Source organism: Dromiciops gliroides, chromosome 1 (genome assembly GCF_019393635.1).
Source record: "Dromiciops gliroides isolate mDroGli1 chromosome 1, mDroGli1.pri, whole genome shotgun sequence".
Lineage (NCBI taxonomy): Eukaryota > Metazoa > Chordata > Mammalia > Microbiotheria > Microbiotheriidae > Dromiciops > Dromiciops gliroides.
Window position 1 is genome coordinate 18,375,721 of NC_057861.1, and position 27,151 is coordinate 18,402,871.

Genomic DNA, 27,151 nt, shown 5'->3' on the forward strand with positions numbered 1-27,151 from the left:
ATGCAGAAACCCCCAACACACACTAGAGGTTGTGGCTGCTGGGCGAAGAAACCACATCCTGAATCCCTGGGCCTAAGCCATGTGGAACGAATGGGTCCTTTCCCAACCTCTGCCAGCTCCCTCTTCTGATGGTTTGCTACCCGGCTTGATCGAAAAGGAGGCAGCTGCAGACATGGTTTTGAGCTATGCTAGAGACGATGACTGGGGTGCAGTTTGGGTCAACAGTCCTAAGTTGGGTTGGGTTTGTTTTAAAAAAGAAGGCTCACGCTTCCTCTTGTGCATATGATTTATTGCAACTGTTTGCCTTCGCCGTTACGTTACACCTAGAGGTCACTTTATTCAACAACAACAAAAATCCACATCACTGAAACTTGGCTTCAAACCAAACCCCACGCAGCACTTAATGAGACTGCTCCAGAAAATAAGGGAGGGGGGCAGGCAAACAAGCATATGGGGCATTACTGCTTCCCACCCAGCTCTGCCTCCTCCTGCATCCCAAACACAGGATCCTAGCTCACTAGCAGTGGTTCCCTCTGCCCAATCCTCAACTGTCCCTGCTTGTGTCACTCGGACCTGTCCCGTTAGTGCCTCCTACCCCATCGGTGAGGCAGGCATGTGGTCACTGCAGCTTTCTAACCAATCAGAGTTCAGTTTTCCTTGCTGAGCCCTCAGATAGAGGAGTTAGGTTACAAGGTTGAAGGAGAAAGCCTCCCCTCTCCCAGGCCAAGTCCAAAATCCAACTACTATGTACTTGGAGGCCTAAAGCCCTCTGAAGTTGGCACTACAGGCTCTCTGCTGGTCAGAAGAAAAACAATTGCAATTTGAGCTGGAAGTCCTAAATCCAATCTATTCCCACACCCTTCTGTTCTTTAAAAAAGAAAAAGAAAATCCAGAACAGGTAGAAGAGACTAACTTGTAAAAAAAGAGAGAAAGATGTGAACTGTGATTAGCGTGTCCTCTAGAACCCTGTGAGATATGCAGCAGGAAAGGGGGTGTCAGATTAGTCCAGCTCTCCCTGGGAGCCCACGCTGCAGCTACAGTCGGTGCCTCCATGGCTCTCAAGCTGCCCAGGGAGGGCTTGGCCTCCCAGGCGCTAGAAGCTGGACTAGAAGGGTAAGACCACCTGCACATAGGCCAAGAGATGGAATTGGCACAAACTAGAAACCTTGACTGAAGGTTCGTTTATGTGAGTGTCAATACTTTATTCTGGTGTAAATATTGGAAGCTGGAAAATACACTGTATTTAAATTAGTTCCTTTGGTTTCCCCCTTGATCTGTGGAAACCCCCCCTCCCCCCAACAGAGCTAATCTGTGCAAACTCAAGTCCTTAAAAACTATAGCAGCAAAACGAAGCAAAGAGAAAAAGGAAACACCAGACGGAGAGGCCTTGGAGGCCAGGAGCATCACTTGGTGTGGACCACCGAGGTGCTGAACAGCAGCTTCTTCTTCTGTTTCTTCCTTTTCTTTCCTCCCTTCTCTTCTGTTAAAGGAAGGACAGAGACAGGACTTAGCTCGGGTTCAGGGCTCAAAGAACCAGAGCCAGGAAAGCTGAAGTCACGCTCTCTTAAAGGCGTAGTGGAATGACGGAGCCAGCAGCCAGAGGCGTGAGGGCGGGCGCAGAGAGCGCTCGGCCCATAAGTGACCCAAAGTGAGGGAAGCCTCAAGAAGCAGCCATCGGGCAGAGTCCCAGCTCTCTATCCTCTTGACGATGTATGTCATGGAGGCAAAGAGCCAGACGTGATGACTCAAGTAGGGGATGGGAAGAGGAGAGATAAGAAAGGGTCTTCAAGGGGGCACTCTAAAAATGGGGGCCACAATCTACTCTAACAGCCGACAGTGCCAGCTGCTGAATTTGATGCTGGTGCACCAGGTCCTGAGCAGGTCAGCTTCTCTGCCCTTACCAGAGAGGAGGTCTGAGGAGGCCGGGCTGTCCAGTTTCAGGAAGGCTGCTTCAATCGCTTGGCTGAAGGAATTCTGGAAGCTGGGCACAGGTACACGGTCTGAGTTGTCACTTTCCCCATCACTGTCCACAGGGGCAGGAGGAGCTAGAGTGTTCTCATCTAGAAAATGCCAGAATACCTTCAGTGCAAGGATCCCAAGCCACCTAGAACCACGAGACTTCTCTTACAGCTAGGGCTCTAAACAAGTGTTCCCCCACCAACCAGCCCCTCTCACCTTTCTTGGAGGCAGTTTTGGGCCACATATCTGCCTTTGCTTTTCCAACCCTCAGCATCTGCCAAAAAAAAGATGTTAGGCAAGACAACAAAACCTATTTAGCCTAGCAAGTTCCAGCTTCCCATCCATCCCCACACCCTTCCCTTCACCCTGAGCTAGTAAAGGAAAATAATTGCTAAGCCTAGACTAGATCAGTACTCAATAAAAAACAGTCCATGCTAAAGCCAGCCTAGTGACCTAGTTGAATGTCTTCACAAGTGATTAAAAAGAACATAAGGCATTCAAAAAGGGCATAAGAAATCTCCAGAAATCACACATCTTCCATCTATGTTCTACCAGAGTCCCTCCATTAAATAGCTTCCTACTCTCTTTAAAATCCCTGCTAGTCTAAGAATTCAGGCATGACAAGGATAAGCCATTTCAATATTGCAGTTCCAAAGGCATCAAGGTTGTAAAGTTGGATAAAGTGTTGGGCCTGAAGTCAAGAAGACCAGAACTCAAACTCGACCTCAGAGATTTGCTGGCTGTTAGCCTCAAGTCTCCTCAAATAAGATCAATAATTGTCAAGTGCTTAGCATACTGCTTGCCACATAGTAGGAACTTAAGTAAGGGCTTCTTTTCAGTACTAGCTGTCTTACAGTATGGTCACACCTGGTCAACTCTTGTCAACACATTCAATCTCACCACCTTCAAACTGTTCACTCCCCTTTATTCCAAGTTGTAACTTTCCCCTTTTAATAGCAATTGGCTCTCCTGAGATTCAGCCTTTACATTTCTCCCAAGAGCATTTGGAATCAGAGCCCTACCCCTGTTGCCCCCTTGAAACCCACCCTCCACGTCAGCACAGGCCCGGTCTGTCATGCTCACAAGCCACTCTGAGCCATCTGCCAAGAATGTCATAACCAGGCAGATGTGTGGAAGCTCTTAACATACTAGAAAGCAGGTTTGACAGCTTTGAGACAGGAACGAAGAATAATTCTCAGGCTGGATTTCCTGGTTCTAATAGGTGCTCTTAACTTTCCAATAAAGCATCCCTTTGCTGTTTGATCCCTCTAGGTTCATCTGATTTGAAAAGGAGGAAAATCAGCAAACCCAAGACAACTGCCAGACTCTTAGGCACTTGTCTGCTAGATCTTACACCCCCCTCCAATTATCACCAACCCCATTTCGACCTATTCCAGTGTTCAACTTCAGTCCATTACTTAGCAGCACCAGCTTAACAGCTTAAACCTCCTTCTGGGAAGGCCAAGACCAGCCGCTCCAAGGAACTGTCCTGATCAAGACCCCAAACCACTTCACCCACCAAGACTGTTTAATAATAAAATAACTCTGTCTAAGCAGACGGCTAGGGAAATAAAATTCTCTCTCAAAAACCTCCAGCCACAAAGTACTCTTCACTAGCTATCAAACATCAAGCTTGGAAAACTATCCTGTAAACTGGCTCCAGTCCCACTGCTCTACAATAACTTCCAAATGTTCTACCAGCTAAGACAGCCGGGCTCGGCGGCCAAGGGTTCTACCTAAAACAACTCCCGGCCAAAGTGAAGAGGACGGGACTGTACAAAACCAATCTCCCCCTGGACTGAACGTCCTACAATTAAAGGGAGGGAAGGGAGCCCAGACATATTTTATAACCACAATTCAATAATCTTCAAAGCTCATCCACACCCTTCTCTTCCACAAGGTCCCTGTGGGCTCTTCCCGGCACAAACAAGCACCAAAACTCCCCCATCGTATAACGGTCATCTGAAGTACTGTCATGCCATTAACATGGATGGCTACCATTTGCAAAAAGGGAAACGCAGAGAGGAAATTCCAGAAACTCTCTGCCTTAGAGTCAGCACTCAGGGACACACATACAGAGAACTGGGAAATTAGGTGTCAGGGTTTGGGACGTATGGTAGCAAAAGGGCCCAGTCACCAGCTCCCTTAGGTTGGATGGCACGGGTGTTAGAAAGGTCAAGGGCATCAGGAACAGCAGCGCCAAATACCCTTCTGTTTCTCCAACGGCAAAAGGTTTACCTGGGCAAAGGAAGGAAATGGAGACTCTTCTTCCAGGCTCCCAACGCAGAATGCAGGGTTGCCCTGACCATCAGTGGGTGACAAAGAAGCCAGCATAGAGTCTGCAAAGGAAGAACCAGAGACCTGATCACAACAGTAACTTAATGAAAGCTGCTGGATTTCCTCAGAAAAGGAAGAAAAGAAGAACCTGAGCTAAATAATCCAAACAGAAGATCTTGACCAAATTAAATTTATCATTAAACATTAACCCGCTGGGCCTTTTCACCTTCCTTACAAAGCTAAAAGGCCTGCTCTGTGACCCACACAAAGAACTGGAGATGATGTTCATAGAGGAATTGGATTCTGATAAGGAGATGCCTTCGTGTGCATAAGCTCTCTTAATTCCCACCTGAAATGCTGACTGGCTCCCAAGCTCCAAGGTCATGTCCCAGTCACTGATCTAAAACAAGTTTCTCAAACTATGGGTCAAACCCCATCAAGTGGCTGAACGTGGGGGTCATGAAAAATTTGGCAACAGTAAAAGGTTAAGAAGCAGTGTTACATACCTGGAGTCACCTAAAAATTTGTCATTTGTAATGGGGTCACCAGTGGGGAATGTTTAACAAGCCCTTCCTCTTAAAACTAGACTAGTTTGATACCAAAATCTCCACTTGGTAGATCTGACATGGCCAGATTGGTCGTGTTTGCCCAGAATAAAAACTAAAATAGATGGAAGCTGAGCTGGGCACGCCAAGCCTTGCCACGGCTCAAGGTGATGCACTGTACCTCCTTGCACCACCTAGTACAACCCACACCTGAACAAGAATCCACTGCACAAGTATGACAAGTTGTCAGCCAACCAGACTGATTCACAGACCTCCAATGAAGGGAAACCCATTATCTCCCGATGTAGCCCACTCTGTTTTGGAATCACTTTAATGGTAAAGAAATTTTCCCCTATGTCAACCTGAAATGCCCCCATGATGTCTATTCATGGCTCCAAGGATGTGATGGTGAGAACCAGCTGGGAAAATGAACTGCCTCTCTCCCTCGACAGCTGTGTACACTCCCAGCTAGGACTGTCCAGTGCTGACACCGAAACCACTGCCTGAGCCAGCCACCACATCATCAGACCCTCAGTTGGGGTGACACGTTCTGCTAGGAGAGCTCATGACCTCAGCAATGCTGCTTAGTGCTGGGATCCAAGCTGAGTAACTTCTGTAACTTGTGACCAAGTGGGGGATGATGACTGACCTACTCACCTGCATGGGACCCTGGGCTTCTGCTAAGAGGAGACTGTGAGAAGGAAGCTCGGCCCTTGGGGCTGGCGAGAACCAAAGCCGGATCGGGGGCGCAGGCATTGAAGGCAGGAAACTGCTGCAGATTCTCTAGAGCAATGTGCACTTCGGGATCTACAAAGAAAGGGCAGGACGCATCAACCCCTCCCCTCCCAAGGCCAAAATGGACAGCCAAGAGAAGCAGGACAGGCTACAGGAGCACCGAGAAATGCGCCCCAGCCTAAGCGCCAGGCTGTTCTCCTCACTAGTGTCCCTCTAGAATCAAAAGCCTTTTTGCTGATTGTCCTGACAGTTCCTCTTCTAACACCTAGAGCACAAGGCAAAGGGCCCACAAATCCATCATGCCCAACCCAACCAGCATCAGGGATGGCAGAAAGAACACCAGGATGAGTGTCAGAGACCCTGGGTTTGAATCCCAGGCAAGCTGCTTCTCCCTCTCTGGGCCTCGAGATTCTCATTTATAAAAATCAAAGAGTTAGACTAGATCTTCTCGAAGACCCCAAGGCCTGCAGAGCTGAAATGACCTGAGACCCTCAGCTGAAGCCCTAAGGCTGACCCCCAAGCACGTGACCATGGGGCCACATCCCCTCTCTGAGGGTGAGTTTCTTCACTTGTAAAATGAGGATCAAACAGTGATGTAGGTAAAGCTTCTGCAGCCCTTCAAAAGGCTATAGGAATAGGGCAGCTAGGTGGCGCAGTGGATAGAGCACCGGCCCTGGATTCAGGAGTACCTGAGTTCAAATCCGGCCTCAGACACTTAACACTTACTAGCTGGGTGACTCTGGGCAAGTCACTTAACCCTCATTCCCCCGACAAAATGCCAAGGCCCAGATGGGCTGCTGCATTGCGGCCTTACAGAGGCTGGCCACCTGCTAACTTACACTTGCCCTGCCTCTTGTTCTCTTCTATCTCAATCCGGCGCTCTCTCCGCCTCTCCTCCCGAGCCTTTTTCTGCCGCAGCCGCCGCCTCTTCTCAATGTCATCTATGGGTCAGAGTCAGGACATGATATGAGCCAAGGCTGCAGGCAGAGCCAGGGGCCTGGTACCACACCTTTCCCTGTTCTGAACCAGCAGTGCCCCAGGTGGGTCACACTGAGGTAACCTTCTCCATCAACATGACTCCCTCAGGCTGAAGCCATCCTTGTCACTCACCTGAAAACATTTCCAGGGTTTCCTTGGAAACGACAGGTGGCTGCAGAGCCAGTTCACAGATGCTGAATTCACAGGTGAGAGGTAAATGGCAGAGGTAACGGTGCCGTTGTCGAACATCCTACAGTGCAAAGGGAGCCCAAGTTCAACAGAGGTCTACACACACCACGCTGCAGAGAACATCCGAGAGGGAAGTCCCAGGCCCAGAGCCTCAGCACGACAGCTAGCAGTGGCTCCGAGGACATGGTGAGGATTTGGTAAGCCCGGGACACTAGAAGGGTCTAAGCTTGTGTGTGCCCTAGCACGACTGCACACACAGCGCCCGCCCTCACCTCGGATATAGAGTAGCCAGCGATCTCCACCACGGTGGCTGTGATCTTCTCAGGGCTCTGCTCCAGGCTCCCATACTCCCGCACCAGGCAGCGCACATTCACAGGATGCAGGAACATGTATTGGCCATCCTCCGCTGTGGACGAGAGTCACCGTCACTCTGCAGCAGCAGCCTTCCTCCCTCCCAAAAGGTCAGATCGGGAACAGACGACTTTGGGAATTTGATCTTCCTTTGGACCAAGTCACAGAAAGGCTCAAAGCTCGTTCAGTGACGCCCAAGCCTCCTTTGTGTCACTAACCTTGATAGAAGTAGTAACAAGGAGAGCTGGTACCAAGGGTGGGCTCCTTGGTCTCCTGCTGGCCGACTTTGCTGCAAGTGGTCCCTTCTACCCCAGGGCCATCCAGGATCTCTGGGTCATGCACCTCGGTTACCACCCCAGGCTCCAGCTCAGTCACTGCCTCCTCCTCTTCCACCAGATGGGGAGAGGGAAGAGGAGGAGAGGATCCTTCAGGGCAGGGGGCCACCATTTCTTCATCAAAAGCAGACAGATACTCCAGTATAGACTGCTAAAACAAAAGCAAAGCCACTTGCTACTAAGAAGACCCACCAGCACCATCCCATGAAAAAGGCACAGGCCTGAGAGCCAAGCCAGCGGGTTCCGGGCACTCATTCTGTCTTCCTTCGGGTTAATCGCCTGGCTGGCCTCTGAGAGGCTTCTCTTTCCCCAAGACTGAAAGCAGGGCTCTGATCACTTACTCCTCTCTGTGTCAGAGATGTGAAAAGTGAATGAGCACATGGCTAAGGCTGTAGGGAGCCCCAGTCACCGAGACAAGGTGCTTGTCTCCAAGCTCACCAACAGTGACAGGGAAGCCAAGGCACAGGCCAATCAGCATCAAGGAGCACACCCACCTGGGGGCTGGGCTGCAGCAGTGGCTCTTTGTCCAGGGCCAGTTCTTCTACTGCTGTGACAACATCGGTGACCTGGTCGCTTCTGGCTCCGTCCAGTCCTGATAAAGAATCCTCTCGAACCTGATGCAAGAGAGAATTGTGGGGTTCATCCCATCGTGTTGAAAAATAAAATTCTTCTCGCAAGGAAAGGAACCATAACATCCTCTCCCAAGACGAAATAAGGGCAGCTTGTAGCCTAACCAAGCTGATGGTTTATGTCATACAAGCTCAAGAATCCCAGGTCAGGACCCCACACCACAGGGACAGGCACAGAGCCTGAAGTTCTCTGGGAGCCGGAGATGCCCTTCCTTGGTGGGTGGGCAGGCGGCCTCGCCGTCCTGGCCCCAGCCTTTTTCTCTGACTAAACAATCTCTGGATTGCTGCCAATCCAGGCCCAATGGCATCTTTGCCCAGAGTTGTCATTCCTGGTGAGTAAGAATAACTGAGAGGACATGTGAGAAGGATGCTCACCACTAGTGTTTGCAGCCCCAAAGGCAGAGGGCAGGACGCTTTAGCAAGCCTGCCTGTAGCTGCTGAGAAGGACATGTGGTTTTAACTCGAGAATCAGGTTCCTCTTTTTTTTTTTTTTTTAGTGAGGCAATTGGGGTTAAGTGACTTGCCCAGGGTCACACAGCTAGTAAGTGTTAAGTGTTGGAGGCCAGATTTGAACTCAGGTCCTCCTGACTCCAGGGCCAGTGCTCTATCCACTTCAGGTTCCTTTTCTAAGAAACACAACACCTGTCTCTGCCATTCTCAATGCTCTAAATATCCAGCAGGGGTCACCAGAGGGGAACCAAGCAGCCTAAAAAGGGGCAATTTCCTCCAGGCTCAGCTCTCCCAGGGGTACCTGGAAAACCTTCAAGTGTAAAGTGCTCTACAGGAAAAATGTCAGTGAACCAAAATGCTCCAAGAAAAGGGCAGAGAGCAGAGCCAAAAACCCAAGCCATATGTGATGACTGCACCAAGCCACAGAGGCAACTGTAATATCCAAAAGACCCAGCCTCCCTTTCTGGTTGTCAAACAACCGCACATTTAGGAGGATGGGACGTATCTGTTTTGTCTGATACAAAAGAAAATGTTTAAAATATCTTTCTGTAAGAGACCCCACCGCCCTTCCTAACACAGAGAAGGGTACACTGAGCCTGGGGCCCAAATGCCATCTGGGTAGTAGAATCCATCCCTCAAACTCAACAAGACTTTCTTGGTTTGGTCCATGGCCCCCTCCTCTTCCCAGACTCCTTGGCTTGACATCAAGAATTACCTCGATCTCCGCCTTCTGCCTACACAACAAGTCCTGACTATGCCATCTTTGAAACAGCTCACCTGTCACATCTGTCCTACCTCGTTTAATCCTCCAGCTACCAACCTATTTCTCATCCATATCTCTCACAGAACTGTTACTGGAAGCAAAGAAACCCACCAGTACGGGCCCTCCCTCCTCTCACCCTGCCTGTGTATTCTATGGCCTTCAAGCATTTACATTTCCTTCACACGCCGTTCAAAGATGTGAATGCGCTGGCCCTAGCTATCCTTCCAACCTTATCCCCCACTATCCCTCTCTCACCTTTACACTCTGACCAACCTGGATTTCCCTGGAGCCTCAACTCTTGCCCAGTGCTTTCCCATCTGTGCCTCTTGTGCTGTTCCTACCCTATGAGTAACATGTTGATTCCTTGTTAGCAATCCCACGATGCCATTACCTCTCCATCTCAATCCAAATACACCCACCTCAAGGCTCCTCTTGAACAAGGAAGAACCAAAGGAATTAAAAGCAAAGATGCCTTTCTGTGATGTGCAAGTCTGTCTAGAAACCCTCTGACCTTGTTTCTCTCTCTTCCTAAAACAGGATAGCAAGTTATATTCTACACAAGACACATTTGAAGTCATGAGTGCCCAATACCTTTTCTCTCTCTCTCTCTCTCTCTCTCACACACACACATACACACAAACACACACACACACACACACACACACACACACACACACACACACACCCCTTTCCACATTTCCTTGTATGTTTCTTTTTCTAATGGCACTCTTCTCCAATTTTTTGCTACTACACTGAGCTCTCATGATTTTGTAATAAAGTCTTAGGGATGGATCTGAGTCAGATCAGATCCATTTTGTGCCCCTGCCAGATGGCTCACAGGATGTTTGCACCTTTCTGTGATCCCAACACCCTGGAGGGCCCCAACCTTCCTTCTAATTACACCACCTATCCCTCCAGGATCAGCTCCATGGGGGCAGGGACCATACCGTATTCATCTTTTCCCTCCTCATGGAACCTGGCTATGCCTCAAACAAAGGAAGCACTCAGTAAACACATGATGAATAAGCTTCTTAGGGGTTTAATTGCAACAAATCTACTCAAGACAAGTGAACCTTCCTTTAAGAGTTCAAGAATACATTCTAATCAAGCCGCAGAACAAAACTAACTCATGGGAAATAGGAGGTGAGTTAAAATCATCCTTGCCCCAAGACACAAACCGAAAAGCCCCAGATCTGTCAGCATGTGAGATTTTCCATACTAAGTCCTCTATCCAGCTCGTCTCTCCAATGCAACAGTCCTGCTTGGTCTCCTCACCTTGAGCTCCTGCAGGGCGGCCTCAACAAAGCACGCCTCGGGAGAGTGCTTCTCCTCTGCCAGCTGCTGTTCCAGGGCTGCCTTCTCCTCCAAAATCACTCGCTGTAGCACCTGCTCCTTGGAGGCCAGCAGGAGTTTGGAGTATTGGCTGTGCTGGTCATCTGTCCAAGGAAGACAAAAACCCAGAACCCCGACTTGGTGAACCTAATGCTAAGACCGTATAACCAAAGCAAAAATCTATCACTATCAAGGTTGAGATTATTATGTATAAAATCTAATCAGGCTTGAAAGCTGAGGTTTCATTTCATTTTTCAGGTCTTATAAGACCAATAAGAAAACCCACATCCAGCAGCACAACCAGGACTTGACCAGACTGACTGGGGCTGTCTACCATAGTGGTATCAAACTCAAAACAAAAGGATCCAAGGGCTGCATGTCAACTTGGGAAACTACAAATTAACATTATCTGTACTGTATTGTCTTTTTAATCATTCTGTCCCAATTACATCTGAATCTCATTCTGGCCAACCTGGGAGTTTGGGGACCACTTGCAGGACTCAGAAGTCAAAAGTCCTAGTTATGAGGCTCGGAAGAGGTTGTGCCAGGGTACTATTAATTAAGCAGGTAACTCACCTCCAAGGTGAATAGGCTGATCTACATTCATCCATTTGGATTTGGGTAAAGCCACTAGCACACCCTTCTCCCTTCTCATGAGCTGCATTGTGATGGTATCACCAACAATGTATTGGCGTGACTCTGTAGCAACAACACTGTAATGTGGGAAGAGAACTGTCAAGTGGAGATACCGTGCACGTGAAGCTCTAGGGACTGGTGAACTGCCTCTGATCCTCACCTCTTGAGATCCTTCTTGTGAACAGAACTGTAACAGATGGGACATTTACTCCAGGTCTTCTCACTCAATGAAAGGTAGTGCAGGATGCACGCCCAGCAGAAAATATGCCCACAGCGTGTGATCTTGGCGGCAGTTGGAGGGTAAAGGCATATTGGGCAAGACGGCACCTCATGACTACAGATGCGCTGGAGAGGCACAAGAGCGAGAAAGGTCAAGGCGGTCAAGATGGGCCAACCTGCCCCTCCCTGAATATCCCAGACACTCCTCAGAAACCCTCTGCATGCTCATACATTAGTGCTTCTTAGGTTGTAGATGAAATAAACGATTTGTAAATCACATTTACAAGTCAATCTGTGACATTTGGGGACATCTCTACATGAGCTCCTGGGACAAACTGCCCCAGCAGATGACATAAAGTTAAAGTGTATTCTATGGCCAGCAGAATTCTGGTTCGAATCAACAGAGAAGCGGCTTGAGTTTGCCTTTAAATGCACTGACTTTCATGCCAACAAGAACCCCAAGCTCTTTCTAAGGTAGGGAGAGGAGAAAAGTGATTCCTTAGAGGGCTCCTTTCTCATTAGAGAAGATCTACAAGATCAATCAGGCCCACTGGTATGATTCAGCAAGAGACTGTTAGAAGGTTTTCCAGAACTCTTAGCATTCATAATACTGAAAACAGCTAGAACAATAACTTTATTTTTCCCTTCTCTTGATGAGGAAATAGAGCTGTGTGGCTCATTCGTCTGCTGGCTCTGTCCCTAGAGACAAGGTTTGGGGATATTTTCACTCTGACTGAGCCCAGCTCTGTGCACAGCATGCCTGATGTCCAAACGGGCTGCTCAAATACGATCATGCCTCATGCAATGAGACGTTCTGCATCTAACAGTCAAATCTCTCCTTCCCCCAAGTTCAATTGGCTATTACTTTCTGACATGGTTAGGCCTTTTACTAGAGCCAGAAACTACAGTGAGACAGCTCTAACCCAACCATCCCAGACCCAGTGAGGATTCAAAGGCCACATGCTGAATTCCTCATCTATGGAAAATGGGGTGAGGATTTCACAACTAAGATTCTCTTCTGAAGGACACAGAAGTCCTAGCAGAAACATGATCTGACAAAGGGAGGGAGGGAACCCTTGAATTATCTCAGCCACCCACTCAACAAGCTCAGCTGTGCTACTGACCACTTGTTCCACAAAGTCCCAGCTGACCAAGGTATCAGGGTCAGCAAAATGTGCTGTGTAGTCCTGGTCTTCAGACACGACAAACTGGCAGCTGGAAGAGGAATCAGGGGAGGGAAGAGCAGCCCATCAGTAGATCTAGCAAACAGCAGTCATGCTGTCCAACTTCAAATCAAAAGCCATCCCATAGACCATCTTGCACACAGAACTCTACACTCAGGTACTGCATAGAATTCTCTACTTTGGCAGGTTACAAAAGGCCCAGTGGACATGAGTTTAATAAGAACCATTAAACTCAATTTCTACCTTAGCAACACCCAGTCCAGCCCCTCCCCCAACCCTCCCTAGAACTAAAAATAGCCCCAAATGCTGCTTTGTCAAGGACTAAGCAGCCAGTTCTGTCCCCTGGGGCTGGACTTGGGAAGCAGTGGAGTAAATCAAATGGCTACTTGGCCTAAATCCAAATTCAAGCCTTGTATTATAGTAAGCTCCACACATCTTTAGAACAATGTGCACCTTTATCACAATTCTAGGGAGTGAGATGTGAGTAAGAAAACTGCTTTATGCTCTATGTGATACCAAGGCCCCACCACCTTTGCCCTTACTGCACCAAACAGTGCCTGGCTCCCATACCATGCCTTCCATCCACCCCAAATAAAAACACAGATCACCCTCATAAACCACTCAGAGAAAGACTTCACCAAGTCCTCGAGAGAGCTGACGTTTCTGCCTACTGCTCTTCTACTCACTTGGCCTGTAAGAAGAGCTCCTTGTTAAAAGGTTTCTGTCCCCATTTGTTCCTCTTCCCCCAGCTGCCTTGTCCATTGCCTTCAAAGTGACCGGCCTGGCCACGGGGCTCAAAAGTGAAATTCAGTAAGTGGTTTAGATTTATCTTCTTGGGACCAGAGAACTGGGCAGGGCTGAACTCTGCCCGTTGAGCCTCTGCTACCTTGAGAAAAAATGGTAATAGTTTAGATAAAGACGACACCAGCCCTGATTCATGACAGATGCCAGACAGCCCCCACTACTCATTAAATTCTACTTTGACCATTTGAAAAACTACAGCCATAGCTAACAGATTAAAACAGACAAAAACAAAGCACGTGCCCACTTCCTAGAGAACAGTTTAAAGCAGGCCACGTAAAAGAGCCCCCAAAAGCTGGAGAGGGAAATCTGTATCACGTTTTGACTGACCAGTCTGCCCTCCTGCCTAGCAGCAAGTTATCTAAGAACAGAAAGCTGCATGAGCCTCTGTTGTGCAAATCTGAGTACAAAGGGGTTTGTAATCTCATTTTCTCCTTGAAACAAAAGTCTGCAGCAAGATGCTCTGCCTCCTCCCTCTTGTTAGCTACTTGCTCCCTGGGCCAGTCTCCGCTGATGCCGCCCCTTGGAACTGCACTCCCCAGGAGACCAACCTGCTGTGGCTCACTCCCACTCTCAGATACATTTCTATTCATTTTTAATTGAAACTGACAGAATTAGAACTTGTGGGCTGACTAATTCCCTAGCTAGAAATAAATCTTATCAGCACCAAATTAAAAACCAATGTAACAGGTGGTACAAATACACAATCATCTGAAAGAGAACTTCTATGTCACACATTGTAGAAAGCACATGGCCCAGACTGTGTATTCACTGTCCCAGCACCCCCATCATGAAAGACATTGTCATGCCACCAAAGTGTGGCTAAGAGCCAGCCAGGACATATCTTAGGTGTCATTCTACTCCTGAGAAATTCCAAAGAGGACACAATCCCTCGTCCTTCAAGAAGAGAATCTACACAAAGCTAACATCACCCAAATCACCCCAAACACCTCAAAACCCAGTGATTATGACACTGTAATTTGCAGCCACCCTGAAAACATGTTCCTGCATCCAAAGGCATGTTCGCTACCCTCTGTGGAAGAAGGAGCAAGAGTTTCAAGAACGGCAGCATTCTCACACGAGCACTCAAAGGTGATACTTCGGTGATCTTCACAAAGTGGAGACACGCTTGGCAGGCTGCCACGCCTTACCTCATCTCGTCTTCCACCATTAGAAGAAGAGCTAAAGAGTTTGCTGCTGCCGCCGCCCCTTTGAGGGGGCATCTTGTTAAAAGTTTTGCTTTTCTGTGAGTTGGAGCGACGGGACTGGTTGTTAAAGTTTTCATTTTTCGGGTAGGAAGTTTCACGTTTACGGTTATAACGTTTGGATCCACTCGCATTCTTTCCATCTAAAAAGCAAGAAGACAAGTTAAAGTTTCATGGAAAGTCTCAGCTTCTGAAATGCCAGAAGGCAACATCCAACCCTCTGCCATCCCAATGGCTAGATTTGGGCCAGGCCGTCAGACTTCCTTACTTGATTACAAAACTTAGGATGAACACAACTACAGACCGCTATTATGTTCTACGGACCCTCACTGTTCTTGATGATTGGGGCTATTACGGATGATTCTCATAACTCTACTTTCTGTAGAGAATTTGTAGTCATCACTCTTGGAAACACTCAAGCAAAAAATGCAGGACCCAGCGAAAGTAGACTATTACTAAGCTGTAAGAAATATTATGAATAGGGGCAGCTAGGTGGCGCAGTGGATAAGGCACCGGCCCTGGATTCAGGAGGACGTGAGTTCAAATCCGACCTCAGACACTTAACACTTACTAGCTGTGTGACCCTGGGCAAGTCACTTAACCCCAATTGCCTCACAAAAAAAAAACAAAAAACAAACAAACAAAAAAAAGAAATATTATGAATAGAAGGAATTCAAAAAAACACAGGAAGATTTACAGGAACTGTTACCAAATCAAGAGCAACATACACAATGACTAGAAAAATATAAGTCAGTTGCAATAAAACCCAAGTCAAATACATAATTAACTATGTTGTTTCCAAATTATTCAAGCTAAAGCATCTGAACACAAACACATACATGCACGCACGCATGCACAGAAGTAAGGAAAGATGAAAGCTAAATTCAGTCAAGGGAATAGGATAAGACATATTTCACCTAGAAGATTATGGTGTTGAGCTAACACATTTTCTTAGACCATTAAGTATAATTCCAGCCTAAGCAACTCACAGGCTATAAAATAGGCATAAAGACAATCCACTTACACAGTTTCCTAGTTTAGACCCTAGAACTCAATATCACCAGAATAGCAATACTGACTTTTTTTTTTGTGGGGCAATGGGGGTTAAGTGACTTGCCCAGGGTCACACAGCTAGTGAGTGTTAAGTGTCTGAGGCCAGATTTGAACTCAGGTCCTCCTGAATCCAGGGCCAGTGCTCTATCCCCTGCGCCCCCTAGATGCCCCACCACTGACTTAAGTATAAAAGTCAGGGTGAACAGAACTTTAGAGGAAATCTAACATATGCCTATGACTTTTACCCTAAACTGAACACTCACGGGACCTTCCAACCACCTGTCCCAAGCTTGACACCTGATGAAAAATGTGTTAGACCAAACTCAAAATCAGTCAAGAGGTAAGGAACCCCTAAAGCAGCTCTCAGCCAAAAAGTGAGGATACTCCCCTCATACTTCAGTTCTATCAGTGTTGATTTGGAACAAAGGCCAAGATCCTAATAGCACGAGCTCTGGTTCAATGGGCTCTGCTGCTTACTACCTTTGGGACTTAGCCAAGTCACAACCTCACTGGGCCTCATTTTTCTCATTCGTAAAATAAGGCAATTCGACAAGATAACCTCAAAGGTCCTTCTCCAGTTCTGAATCCTATAAGCCTTCTAAAACCCTTCTATTCCTAATTCATCTGTCCATTCCACCTGTGCCTACATAGCTTAACACAAGAAGGGAAGCGGGTGAGTGAAGCAAAATTGTGCATATCTTCAAAATCCTTAAAAGAAAGTAAAAGGGGGCAACTAGGTGGCACAGTGGACAAAGCACTGGCCCTGGATTCAGGAGGACCCAAGTTCAAATCCTACCTCAGACACTTGACACTTACTAGCTGTGTGACCCTGGGCAAGTCACTTAACCCCCATAAAAAAAGAAACAGAGAAAGAAAGTAAAAGTGGCAGTTTAGCTTCAAAGCTAAAGAGCTGGCTTCCAAACCAGAAAAGACCTAGGTGCAACTCCCATCTCTGACATCTACTGGCTGTTAAGCCTCTCAGGGCTCTCGACACCTCTTTAAGACCCTTAAGTTGCAGAGAAGGTGCCATGCAGCATTGGTAGAGGGAATTTCCTTACCTGGAGGTCCACTTTGTAATCCGTAAATGTAAAAAGCAGTTCTGCCAATCCCACCCTGCAGTGGCTGCATAAGTCATAGTAATGAGGGTGCATGGAGCAGCATACAAAAGTGTCAAGAAAAATGTCCATTCCCCCTTTAGTAGACATTTCTCCAAACCAAGTCAAAACCCCAAACCATTCCCTACTTCATGAAAACAGAAATCGAGCATCAACAGCAGTCTAGAGGTGGGGGGAGCCTTTGATTGCCAAATGAACGGAATTCTAGCTGTGCAGGACATTCTCCCCAAACTGTATGGATCAAACCAACATTCGCCTTAGAAACCAGAAAAGGGCATTTCTCACAAGTCAGGATGGCTTAGTTGACTTTTAAACTTGAATGCCAAATAGTAGAATGAAGCTTCCAAAAAAGTAAACGAGGATAAACCACCATCCTTCACATTTCAGCTGCAGGGGTGGGCACCAGCCCCCATGCTTGGGTCAGCTTCTTCAGGGAGCTCCACCATCCACACTCACCCTCTTTGTGAGATTTATGAGCTAGATCTATTGTTACCATTCGGGCAAAATGGCAGCAGTCAGCAGTTTTCACAAAAAAGGGGACCCAGTCTGGGTTTACCCACATTCACATTCCTGATTAATTCTGGTCAAAAACAGGGTCTACAGTTTCCAAACTGTTGAATGGAGTTTAAAACAGTCTTGTTACTCTACAACTGTTACCAAGAGGGCTGTCTTAAATGTCCTACATGCTAGAAAGGATCTGATTTTCAAAGAAGATGAGTTTGATGTTAATCATGAAAATCCCCACTGGTTCCATGGAAATTATGTTGTCGATTCCTCAAAAAGCTGAAGATTCAGATGTAAATATTTCTAACTCTTCATTTCTCAGGGAATTAACCTTGAGAAAAGGGGGGGCTCACAAAAAAAAAAGAATTGGGGGCAACTAGGTGGCGCAGTAGATAGAGCACCGGCCCTGGAGTCAGGAGGACCTGGGTTCAGAAAGGGCCTCAGACACTTAACACTTACTAGCTGTGTGACCCTAGGCAAGTCACTGAACCCCAATTGCCTCACAAAAAAAAAAAGAGAGAAAAGGGGGGGATTTTTTGGGGTGGGGAGATGAACAGAAAACACTTTTAGCTATAGTTTCCAGTTTTGCTTTCCTCAATCCCTATATCGCTTGCTAAGAGCAGATGGCTACAAACATTTCAACATTTCTCAGGACACTGGGCAAGTTATTTGTATGTGAGGAGTCACTCAAGTAACAAGACTGGTGAGGAAAGCTCATAATGATCTAAAAGTTACTAAGGTGAGCCTCTGATTTGCAAAGACCTGTCAACTCACCCAGAAGGCCAGTCTTTAAGGTTACAACACCAGCAAGGAACAATTTCCTAATGCTTACAGAATCAGTCTGATAGAAAGCAAGTCCGGGAAGTACTTCGTTCTGAAACACCAGAGATGACTGCAACTAACCACATTACAAATACATGATTTTCAAACTGCTACATCCTCCACTCCACCCTCTTAGCCTCCATTACACTACAGCCAGCAAGTCAAAACAGCAGAACGGTGGGTCTGAGTATATTATCTCCAACACTGCATAACCAGCAGCGGAAAGATTGCAGGTGCAGCCAGGCCTGGGGCCTACAGATAAAAACTCAGAGCACTATTTTTGCAAGGAGGTTGTTTGTTTGTGGAAAGCTGGCTAGGATAACTTGGGGGGGGGGGCACCAAAATTTCCTCAGCCAGACGTGGCTTGGCCAATAGGGATTCATTTTGAGACTGTTGACCACGAAGAGTTAAGCAAGATCGTAGCACTGAGCAGATCTCTCCCCAAAGGAAGCACTTTGTTCTGACTAATGCTCTAAAACAGACTAGCCAAGATCACCCGGCCCAAATTCAGAGCTCACAATCTGTGGAGGTCAACAAAGCAGGGGCTCAAAAGCTGCCTGTCCGTTTACATTTCTCCTGTCCACAGAGGCTCATCCCCCACCTCCAAATCATTTCCAACAAGAGTCACAACAAATGGTTTGGCAGCATGTCCATATATAACCCTAATTGTGAAAGCATGGACAGGTGCTACTGCTACTGCTTGGGTCAGAGCAACAGCTAGGAAGCTACTACTGCCAATTCACAGGAGGGCCATGCACTCAGCAGGAGCACTTCCATCACACTGGGCAGCACATGGGTTTGCTATGGGATGACTACAAATACTCAAGGGAATCTATGTAGCCAAGGTTTGGGATTGGAGGCTGGGTGGGCAGGTGACAAGACATCCTGAAGGGCTCCCAGGTTTGTGAAGAGGGCATAAAGAGTCCTGTAAATGCTCCTCAGACCTCAGGAAAAAAAAGTCAAGTGGTTTCCTGAAGCTGCACACAGTAAGACTCCAGCCTAGAAGACACAAATATTCTCAATGAAGTTCGGTTTAAAATCATTCCAATCTCTGAAGCCATCATCACCTCAAACTTCCTGTATAATTCTGAGGATTCTTAAAGGCCTTTAAGCATGCACTAGCAACCTGCCTTTTGGTGTACAGTAACACAAACAACAGAGTGGAAGGCCATATTATTAACCTGAAAGAATTGCCTCAAGACCTGAACTTCTGCTAACTTCTACAGTGATTGGGTACACCCTCCACCAGGATGGGGTAAGAGGCTGATTTCTGGGGCAATGACTGGGCTTTGCCTCATGTTTACTATAATAAAGCTTCCTTCTTTCTATTCATTTGCCTTCATTTTTTCCCCTTCCTTCTCTCTCTTACTTTTTTCTGGGCAATGTTCATGGAATATTTATGTCACTGTTAATAGTTCTTTGAACGCTGTCTTTTAATTCTTTACCAGAAAAATTACAACATCTATTATTACTATTACAGGAAAGCTGCTATAACTTATAAAATTCAAAGTGCTACATAAATGTCAGCTACAGGAATATTACAAAGGTAAGGGCTCTTATCTGGAAAAAATCACTGTGCTATATCTGGAGAAGAGAATGGGCCACTCCAACTTTAAAGGCCAAGGAAACATTTGGGTTTACCTATTTCTAGTACTCCAATGAAAGGTGGAGGAACACAGGTAGACTGATAATGGAAGACATGTACAAAGCATTTTTGGAAGGTCTGCCAAGTGCTTCACATTTATTACCTCATTTGAGTCTCAACATCCCTATTTTATAGAGGAAATCTGAGCTCATAGAGGGCAAGTGGCTTAACCAGGGCCACAAGGTTAATCAGGTTTCAGGAACAAGGGCAGCACTACCTGGTAAGCTGCACTGCCTCCCCAGCAGAGAGCAGGAATGAATGCAGTCAGGTTTGCATGTTCAAACTAAGACGGCATGGGCATGACCATTTTCCATCTCCCCAGTTAAGTATCTTAAACAATCAGCAGCTTGTGTGGGAAAGGAAGGAAAGGAAGGGAAGGAAAGTTATGAAGAGTCCAGCCTTTTCCCTTCCTTCTCTTTCTTTTTTTTTTTTAATTTATTTTTTTATTTTTTTAGTGAGGCAATTGGGGTTAAGTGACTTGCCCAGGGTCACACAGCTAGTAAGTGAGTGTTAAGTGTCTGAGGCCGGATTTGAACTCAGGTACTCCTGAATCCAGGGCCGGTGCTCTATCCACTGCGCCACCTAGCTGCCCCCCTTCCTTCTCTTTCAAAGAGATAACAAGTGTGCCCCTCACACCTGCCCAGCTCCTCATTTGTAAAGACTACTTAGTAGGGGCAGCTAGGTGGTGCAGTGGATAGAGCACCGGCCCTAGAGTCAGGAGGACCTGAGTTCAAATCTGGCCTCAGACACTTTACACTTACTAGCTGTGTGACCCTGAGCAAGTCACTTAACCCTAATTGCCTCACCCCCCCCCCAAAAAAAAGATTACTTGGTAGAGTTTGGGTGGAAGGGAGCTTCCAAAGGGCTCAACATGGGTTTATGAAATCACTCTGAACTCCATTCTTTCACTGGGGGAAAGGCTGTCAACAGCAGCACATGTTGTCAATGCTATTCTTAGGTTTTATGTTAACAGACACACATTCTGCCTCTCACCAACAAGGGAGTCATGGAATTCAATACAACCCTGAAAACTAGCCAACAATACTTAAAACACCCAAAAACAATCACAGTGAATTTTACCCTTTAACCTTTACATTAGGTTTGCTAGGGAAGAGCTATTTCAAGACAAGCACACGCCAGAATTTTCTCAATGGCAGCAAATACAAGACAGAATGAATAAACACAGGCAGAACAAGTTTTTTTAAACAAAAACTTCTGTTAAGAGGTTATCTGCAGTGTGTTTACACAAGACTAAGGAAAATCATGAACTCTGGTTATAAAATTCATTTCCATACACAAAAAAAAGTAATAGCTAAGATCTTGGAAAAGATAGTACTGAATTTAAGGGACCAGACAGAAAATATTTCAGGTCATGAGAACGACTCCCTGGTATTTATCCAGCATAGGACTTTCCAAGAAATCAATACAAATATTTGCTTGCTTCATCAGGCCCAAGACTCTCCCATCCTGGGGACAAAAGCAAAACTCAGCTCACTGACCCAACAAGCTCCAGGGCAGGAGCACAGGTAACATACCTTGGATAAAAAGCTTTTTTCTAATGATGTTGCTGACTTTCACACACTTTCTTCCTAAGGATACATTTAAGGACCTTGTTAAATGCTGGATCAGAAATAGTGAAGCTTTGTCAATGAAGACTTGGCAAAATTAGCTGCATATTTGGAAGCCTGAATGGGGCAAGCCAGAGGTCAGAGGCAGCTGTGACCTGAGGATACAGTGCAAAAGGGAAACAATCCTTGCCTTCTCTTTCCATCAAGATGAGGGGCCTTAAGGCATGTTTAATGTTTTCCCAGGTATTTGCCCAATAACAGGTGATCACCCCTCGACTTCAAAGTGGGTCCCAGACCCAGGCCTGATGTTCACTGTTCACCGCACTCATCGGTCACAGCTCAGAAAAGGACACTAATGTGCCTGAGGCGTTTCTGTCATTTTCTAAATTTGCGATGATCTGAGAGGGCAGGCACCATGGATCTGCAGTCATTACCCTGGTTCTATAAGCAAATGTCAAATGGAATAAACAGTGAGAAGTTGACAAATGCATCAAGTGCTTTGTGAACCTGAAATCACTTGATAAATGGTAGCCATGATCATTTTGCCAAGGTCCGAGGCAGGTTACATCCATGGCCCCCACTTACAATTTGTTCGTTTCTGATCCCAAATGAATGGGGTGGGGCAGCTAGATGGCTCAGTGGATAGAGCACCAACCCTGGATTAAGGAGTACCTGAGTTCAAATCCGGCCTCAGACACTTAAAAAAAAACAAATGAAGGGGGTGCCTCATTTGGAGATCTCTGCTCTGTAAAGGGGTGCTGCCTGATGGCTCCTTTGCCCCAAAGCAGAATATTAAAACTGCTTAAAACCAAACTATCGAGCCTTTACTCTGAGCTTCTCTGGCATATTACCAACTTAAAATCAGTTCAGGCACCTCTATGCTGTCTCTCAGACTCTGAGCTAAATCTCAACTTTTGTAGACATGCCTTTCTTCCAGTACCAATCTATGTTCTAATCCTGATTTGTGTGAATTGGGTTTAGCCTACTGCAAAGTCAATTAAAATGAAAGTAAATGGGGCAGCTAGGTGGCGCAGTGGATAGAGCGCCAGCCCTGGAGTCAGGAGGACCTGAGTTCAAATCTGGCCTCAAACACAACACTTACTAGCTGTGTGACCCTGGGCAAGTCACTTAACCCCAACTGCCTCACCAAAAAAAAAAAAAAAAGAAAGAAAGTAAATTGGGGAAAGGGGTGGAAGGGAGGAGACAGGCCCCTGAGGCAGGAAGGAGGATGGTACTTGGAAGCAGCCTGGGGCTCTGTGTCAGACTCTGGGCAAGTCACTTCCTATCTCTGGGTTTTTATTTTCTACTACGGAAAATAATCGAGCTGAATTAAAATGATCTCCGGGGTTCCTTGAAGCTTTAAAATTCTCTATGACAGGCAGGCATGAGGAGGGCAGAGTCACACTTTATAAACAGTGAACTTTAAAATCATCTAGTTCAAATCCCTCATTTTACAAATAAAGAAACTGAGGCCCGGGGCGGCTAGGTGGCGCAGTGGATAGAGCACCGGCCCTGTATTCAGGAATACCTGAGTTCAAATCCGGCCTCAGACACTTGACACTTACTAGCTGTGTGACCCTGGGCAAGTCACTTAACCCCCATTGCCCCGCAAAAAAAAAAAAAAGAAAGAAAGAAACTGAGGCCCACGTCACAGCTGGTGGTAAAACTAGAACAAGCCCTTGGGAGGCAGTAATGTCTTACAAAAAGACCCCTGGAGTCAGGAAAGCCTCTGGGAGTAGCTGGGTGGCTCGGTGGATGGGACTAGGACCTGAGTTCAGCTCCGGCCTCAGACACTTGACACTTACTGGTTGTGTGGCCCCTGGGCAAGTCACTCTTTGCCCCACTGGGTGGGGGGTGTGGGCCTGGTTAGAGAGCCTACTGCTGACATTTACTGCCTGGTTCTAAGCAGGGGCGGCTTGCTTCCTTCTGTAGACCTCAGTTTCCTCATCTGTACAATGAAGGAGTGGGAACAGATGATGTCTATGGTCCAGTTCTAAATTCTCTTCTAGGGAGCTAAAATGGGAGGCCACAGGCAGGCACAAGAAGAGCAAATGTGTAAACATGACAGAAAAGGTACCATTGGTGAACAAAATTCTTCACTGAAACTCTTGAAGATGGCACATGTTCCTCAGGGAAATCCTGGTGACCAGATGCTCCCACAAATTACCTCTTTGCCCCTCCCCTTTCTGAGAGGAAGGAAAGAACAGCTGAAAAGACAAGGCCACTGGATGAAATGGGAGGGTCAGTAAAGACCATAAAGCCCAATGTTCCAGGTTCACAGAAGGAAAAGGATCAGCCTAATAGGATGGAGAGAGGGGAGACTTATCTAGTCCCACCCTTAAGGCCATGGGTAGGGAAGAGATTTGCCCAAGGTAACCCAGACCCTAAAATCATAGATCTAGAGCTGAAAGGACAGTGAGATAAAAATGAACCCTAAGGTACCATATAAATGTCAGCTATGGCTAATCCTACATCCTCCAAATCACACAGATAAGAGGATCACAGATTTAGAGCGAGGAGGGGCCTTCACTGTTGTTCAATCCTGTCCCACTCTTCTTAACCCAATGTGAGATTTTTTTTTGGCCATTTCCTTCTCATTTTACAGATGGGAAAACTGAGGCAAACAGGGCGAAGTGACTTACCCAGGGTCACACAGGTAGTGTCTGAGGCTAGATTTAAACAAGAAGATGAGTCTTCCTGACTTTAGGCTGTTCACTCTGTCCACTGGGCCACCCAAGCTGCCCAAACATTTACATGGAGGGTGGGAATGGTGTCGGTTTGCCAAAGCTACACAGGTAGTAAATAGCAGAGCCCCTTTCAGACCTACACCCCCCAGTAGTCAATAAAGAAGGAAGTTAAGCACTTGAATAGACTTTTAGACAAGCGGCTATGAACAATCTCTGGCACTAAATGAATGGGAACTGAAAGGAGTCAACATCTCTCAGCTCTGCAAGGACTACGTGCTAGGGAAGAAAACCTGAAACAAATGAATTATAATCAATAAGGGGCCTTTAAAGAAAAGACTCAGACTTCAATGGAAGCTATGTAACCTCTTAATAATTTCAGTAAACAGCACAAGCAACACTGCAAGCTGACTTCCAACCTTAGAAGTGAATCACCTGGTCTGAAAGCCACCCCACCCCACCCCACCTCCACACACTCCCAGGTCAAAGCTTTGAAACACAAAGAGCACTTAAAGGAAGGTCAAGGACTAGCTCCAAGTTAGGCAAGGCCGGGGAAGAGCCCAGGGAATTCCAACTGCCACTCCAGCTTGGTGGCCTTAAGAGATGCAAACCCCCCCTCCCCCACATCAGTCCCACCCCACCCGCATGGAGAATAAGACCTTGGAAATCATCTCACCCAACCTGGGACAGACCATGTGCTAGACAATCCAACCCTAGGTGAAGAAAATGAGGCCAAGATCAAGACCTCAGGAGGCACCAAATTCAGACCTTTTTCCCTAAAGAAGGATCACCAGCCCCCCACCCCCGCCCCCCAAGAGAAGAGCCCCTTGCCTTTAAAACTGAAGGTGATGGGGGCAGCTAGGTGGCACAGTGAATAGACCACCAGCCCTAGATTTAGGAGGACCTACAAGCTGTGTGACTCTGGGCGAGTCACTTAACCCTCACAGCCCCTCCCCCCCAAAAAAACCTGAAAGGGATACTAGGCTTTCATTGAGTCCAAACCCATGCACCCACCCAGTTCGGGGAACTGCTCAAACAGCTGGTAACTGGTGGGGACAGGGTTCCAGCCAGGACCCTCATCCTAAGGACCCACAGTGAGCTGCCACCTCGGAGACCCTGCCTGGACAGCTGGAAGGGACCACAGAGATGACCAAATCCAATCCATTCATTTTCTAGAGAAGGAAACAGACCTGACAAGGAAGAGTGTCATGTCCAAAATCAAACAGCTGTGAGGTGGCCCATCTAAGCCTTGGAGGCTCCAAATGCAGCCTTCTTCGTCTAGCATCACCCTGCCCTTTATTTACCTCAGAGATGAGCTGTCATCCCACCCCATCCTCCACCAAGTCACCAGAAGGTGCCTCCTCCCTATTCAGTTTTGTTTTGGGGTTTTTTTGGGTGAGGCAATTGGGGTTAAGTGACTTGCCCAGGGTCACACAGCTAGTAAGTGTTAAGTGTCTGAGGCCAGATTTGAACTCAGGTCCTCCTGACTCCAGGGCTGGTGTTCTATCTACTGCTCCACCTAGCTGCCCCTCCTACTCAGTTTTATAAAAAATGAAAATAAACCCTGACTTTCAAAGAGACTTGCTTGAGGATACACGAGTAAGTATGACTACAAGTAAAACCGATGGTATCAATGGCTTCAAAGGCCAGTTGTAGCAAAAGCTGGCTTTGCCGTCAGGAGGGCGTAGGTTAAAGTCCAGACTCAAACATAAATGAATTGCCAAATCATTGTGGACAAGTCTGGGGTGGGTCTAGAGATAATTCTCCAAATTTACAAACTGCAGAAAAGTTGGGAGATTTGCATGGCCAAAGTAAGCTCCTCACAGGAATCTAAACTGATGGCCTCAGGTGCAGACAGAAAATGGAACAGAAAAATGCTTCTAGGATGGCCTATGTAATTTCCTTAGATCTTCACAAGACAGGCACTATTATTGTTGTTCGGTTGTGCCTGACTCTTCATGACCCCATTTGGGGTTTTCCTGGCAAAAATTCTGTGGTGGTTTGCCATTTCTTTCTCTAGTGGATTAAAGCAAACAGGTTAAGTGACTAGCCCAGGGTCACAGAGCTAATAAAAGTCTGAGGTCAGATTTGCACTCAGATCTTCCTGACTACAGACCCAACCCTCTCTCTATCCACTCAGTCATCTAGCCAGCTAGGTACTACTATTATTCCCATTTTACAGATAAGGAAACTAAGGCTGAGATCTGGTTATGCTGCTATTAAATGTCAGAGGAGGGATTTGAAGCCAGATATCGCTGACTTGAATATCCCTGATTTGAAGCCGAATGGCCAAGTTGAGCACTCTCTACTCTAAACTAGCCTGGATTAGAACCCAAATCTTCAGGTTTCAAAACAAATCTATAATTCTTTCCAAGCTAGTCAGCGAATACTAATGGCTAACGCTTGTAAAGCACTTTGCATGTCATTTCATTTGGTCCTCACAATAACAGGAAAAGAGAACTAGCGAGGCCAGTGGACTTGTTGAGGGTCACACTGCTAGCGTGAGAGGCAGCATTCGAACCCACCACCTAGCCAGAGGAGACTCATACAGCCCCAGCGCCTCTGAGTAGGCCCAGAGAGGCAGAATGCCTTGCGCTGTGTCCCGAGGCCAGGCTGGCCAGGGACGGCTGCGGGAATCCTGGCCGGCCTCCTCCGCTGGGGAGACCCTTGCAGCTAGCCGGCTCGCCCGCTCGCCCGCGTGCGCGCGCTCCCTTCCCTTACCGCTCTTGGGTTTAGACTCGCCGGCAGGCCCCGCCGAGGCTGCGCGGGGCGGCTGCTGTCCTTTGCTGCTGCAGCCCCCAGAGGCTGAGGAGGAGCTGGGGGGCCCGCTGTTCTTGTCCATGTCGGGGGCGGCGCTGCTGCTGCTGCTGCTGAGCGAGCTGTGCGGCATCAACGGGGGCCTCGGCGGCGGCGAGGGCAGCGAGGGCGGCGGCGATGGGGGCAGCGGCGGCGGCGGGGAAGACGGGGGCGGCGGCGGCTTCGGTCGGAGCGGAGCGGGCGCGGCGGGGAGCCAGGCTCATGGCGTTGGGGGCCGGCGGCGGACGGCGGGGGCGGCGGCAGCGGTTCTCGGCCTTCATGGCGACATTGTCCTTGCTTCCTTCCTCGGCTTTTCAATCGGGGCGGACGCGGAGCACGGAGGGCTCCCCGGCTCGGGGCGGCTCGGGGCGGGCGC

General features: G+C 47.4%; 1 protein-coding gene across 2 annotated transcripts; it reads right to left on the bottom strand.

Annotated features, from left to right (window-relative positions):
• Positions 1 to 272: 272 nt before the first annotated feature.
• RNF10 (ring finger protein 10) lies at positions 273 to 27,151 on the bottom strand. Of its 2 annotated transcripts, none has more exons than XM_043981369.1 (17): positions 26,701 to 27,151; positions 14,535 to 14,731; positions 13,269 to 13,468; positions 12,523 to 12,613; positions 11,340 to 11,524; positions 11,120 to 11,256; positions 10,487 to 10,647; positions 7,864 to 7,983; positions 7,253 to 7,520; positions 6,956 to 7,089; positions 6,627 to 6,744; positions 6,356 to 6,457; positions 5,439 to 5,588; positions 4,198 to 4,298; positions 2,176 to 2,233; positions 1,902 to 2,060; positions 273 to 1,480 (listed from the first exon to the last, which is right to left on the bottom strand). In XM_043981369.1, the coding sequence occupies exons 1-17, from the start codon at positions 26,867 to 26,869 to the stop codon at positions 1,404 to 1,406; spliced, it is 2,427 nt and encodes an 808-aa protein (XP_043837304.1). In that variant the 5' UTR covers positions 26,870 to 27,151; the 3' UTR covers positions 273 to 1,403. The 2 variants fall into 2 exon arrangements, with proteins under 2 accessions (XP_043837304.1, XP_043837310.1); XM_043981375.1 differs by having other exon boundaries at positions 7,253 to 7,517; positions 26,701 to 27,150.

Coding starts and splice junctions, on each gene's coding strand:
- RNF10 (XM_043981369.1), bottom strand. CDS start 26,869: ATGCCGCACAGCTCGCTCAGCAGCAGCAGCAGCAGCGCCGCCCCCGAC. Junction 14,732..26,700: donor CGAGTCTAAACCCAAGAGCG/GTAAGGGAAGGG, acceptor CTTGCTTTTTAG/ATGGAAAGAATGCGAGTGGA. Junction 1,481..1,901: donor CTCCTCAGACCTCCTCTCTG/GTAAGGGCAGAG, acceptor TTCCTTTAACAG/AAGAGAAGGGAGGAAAGAAA.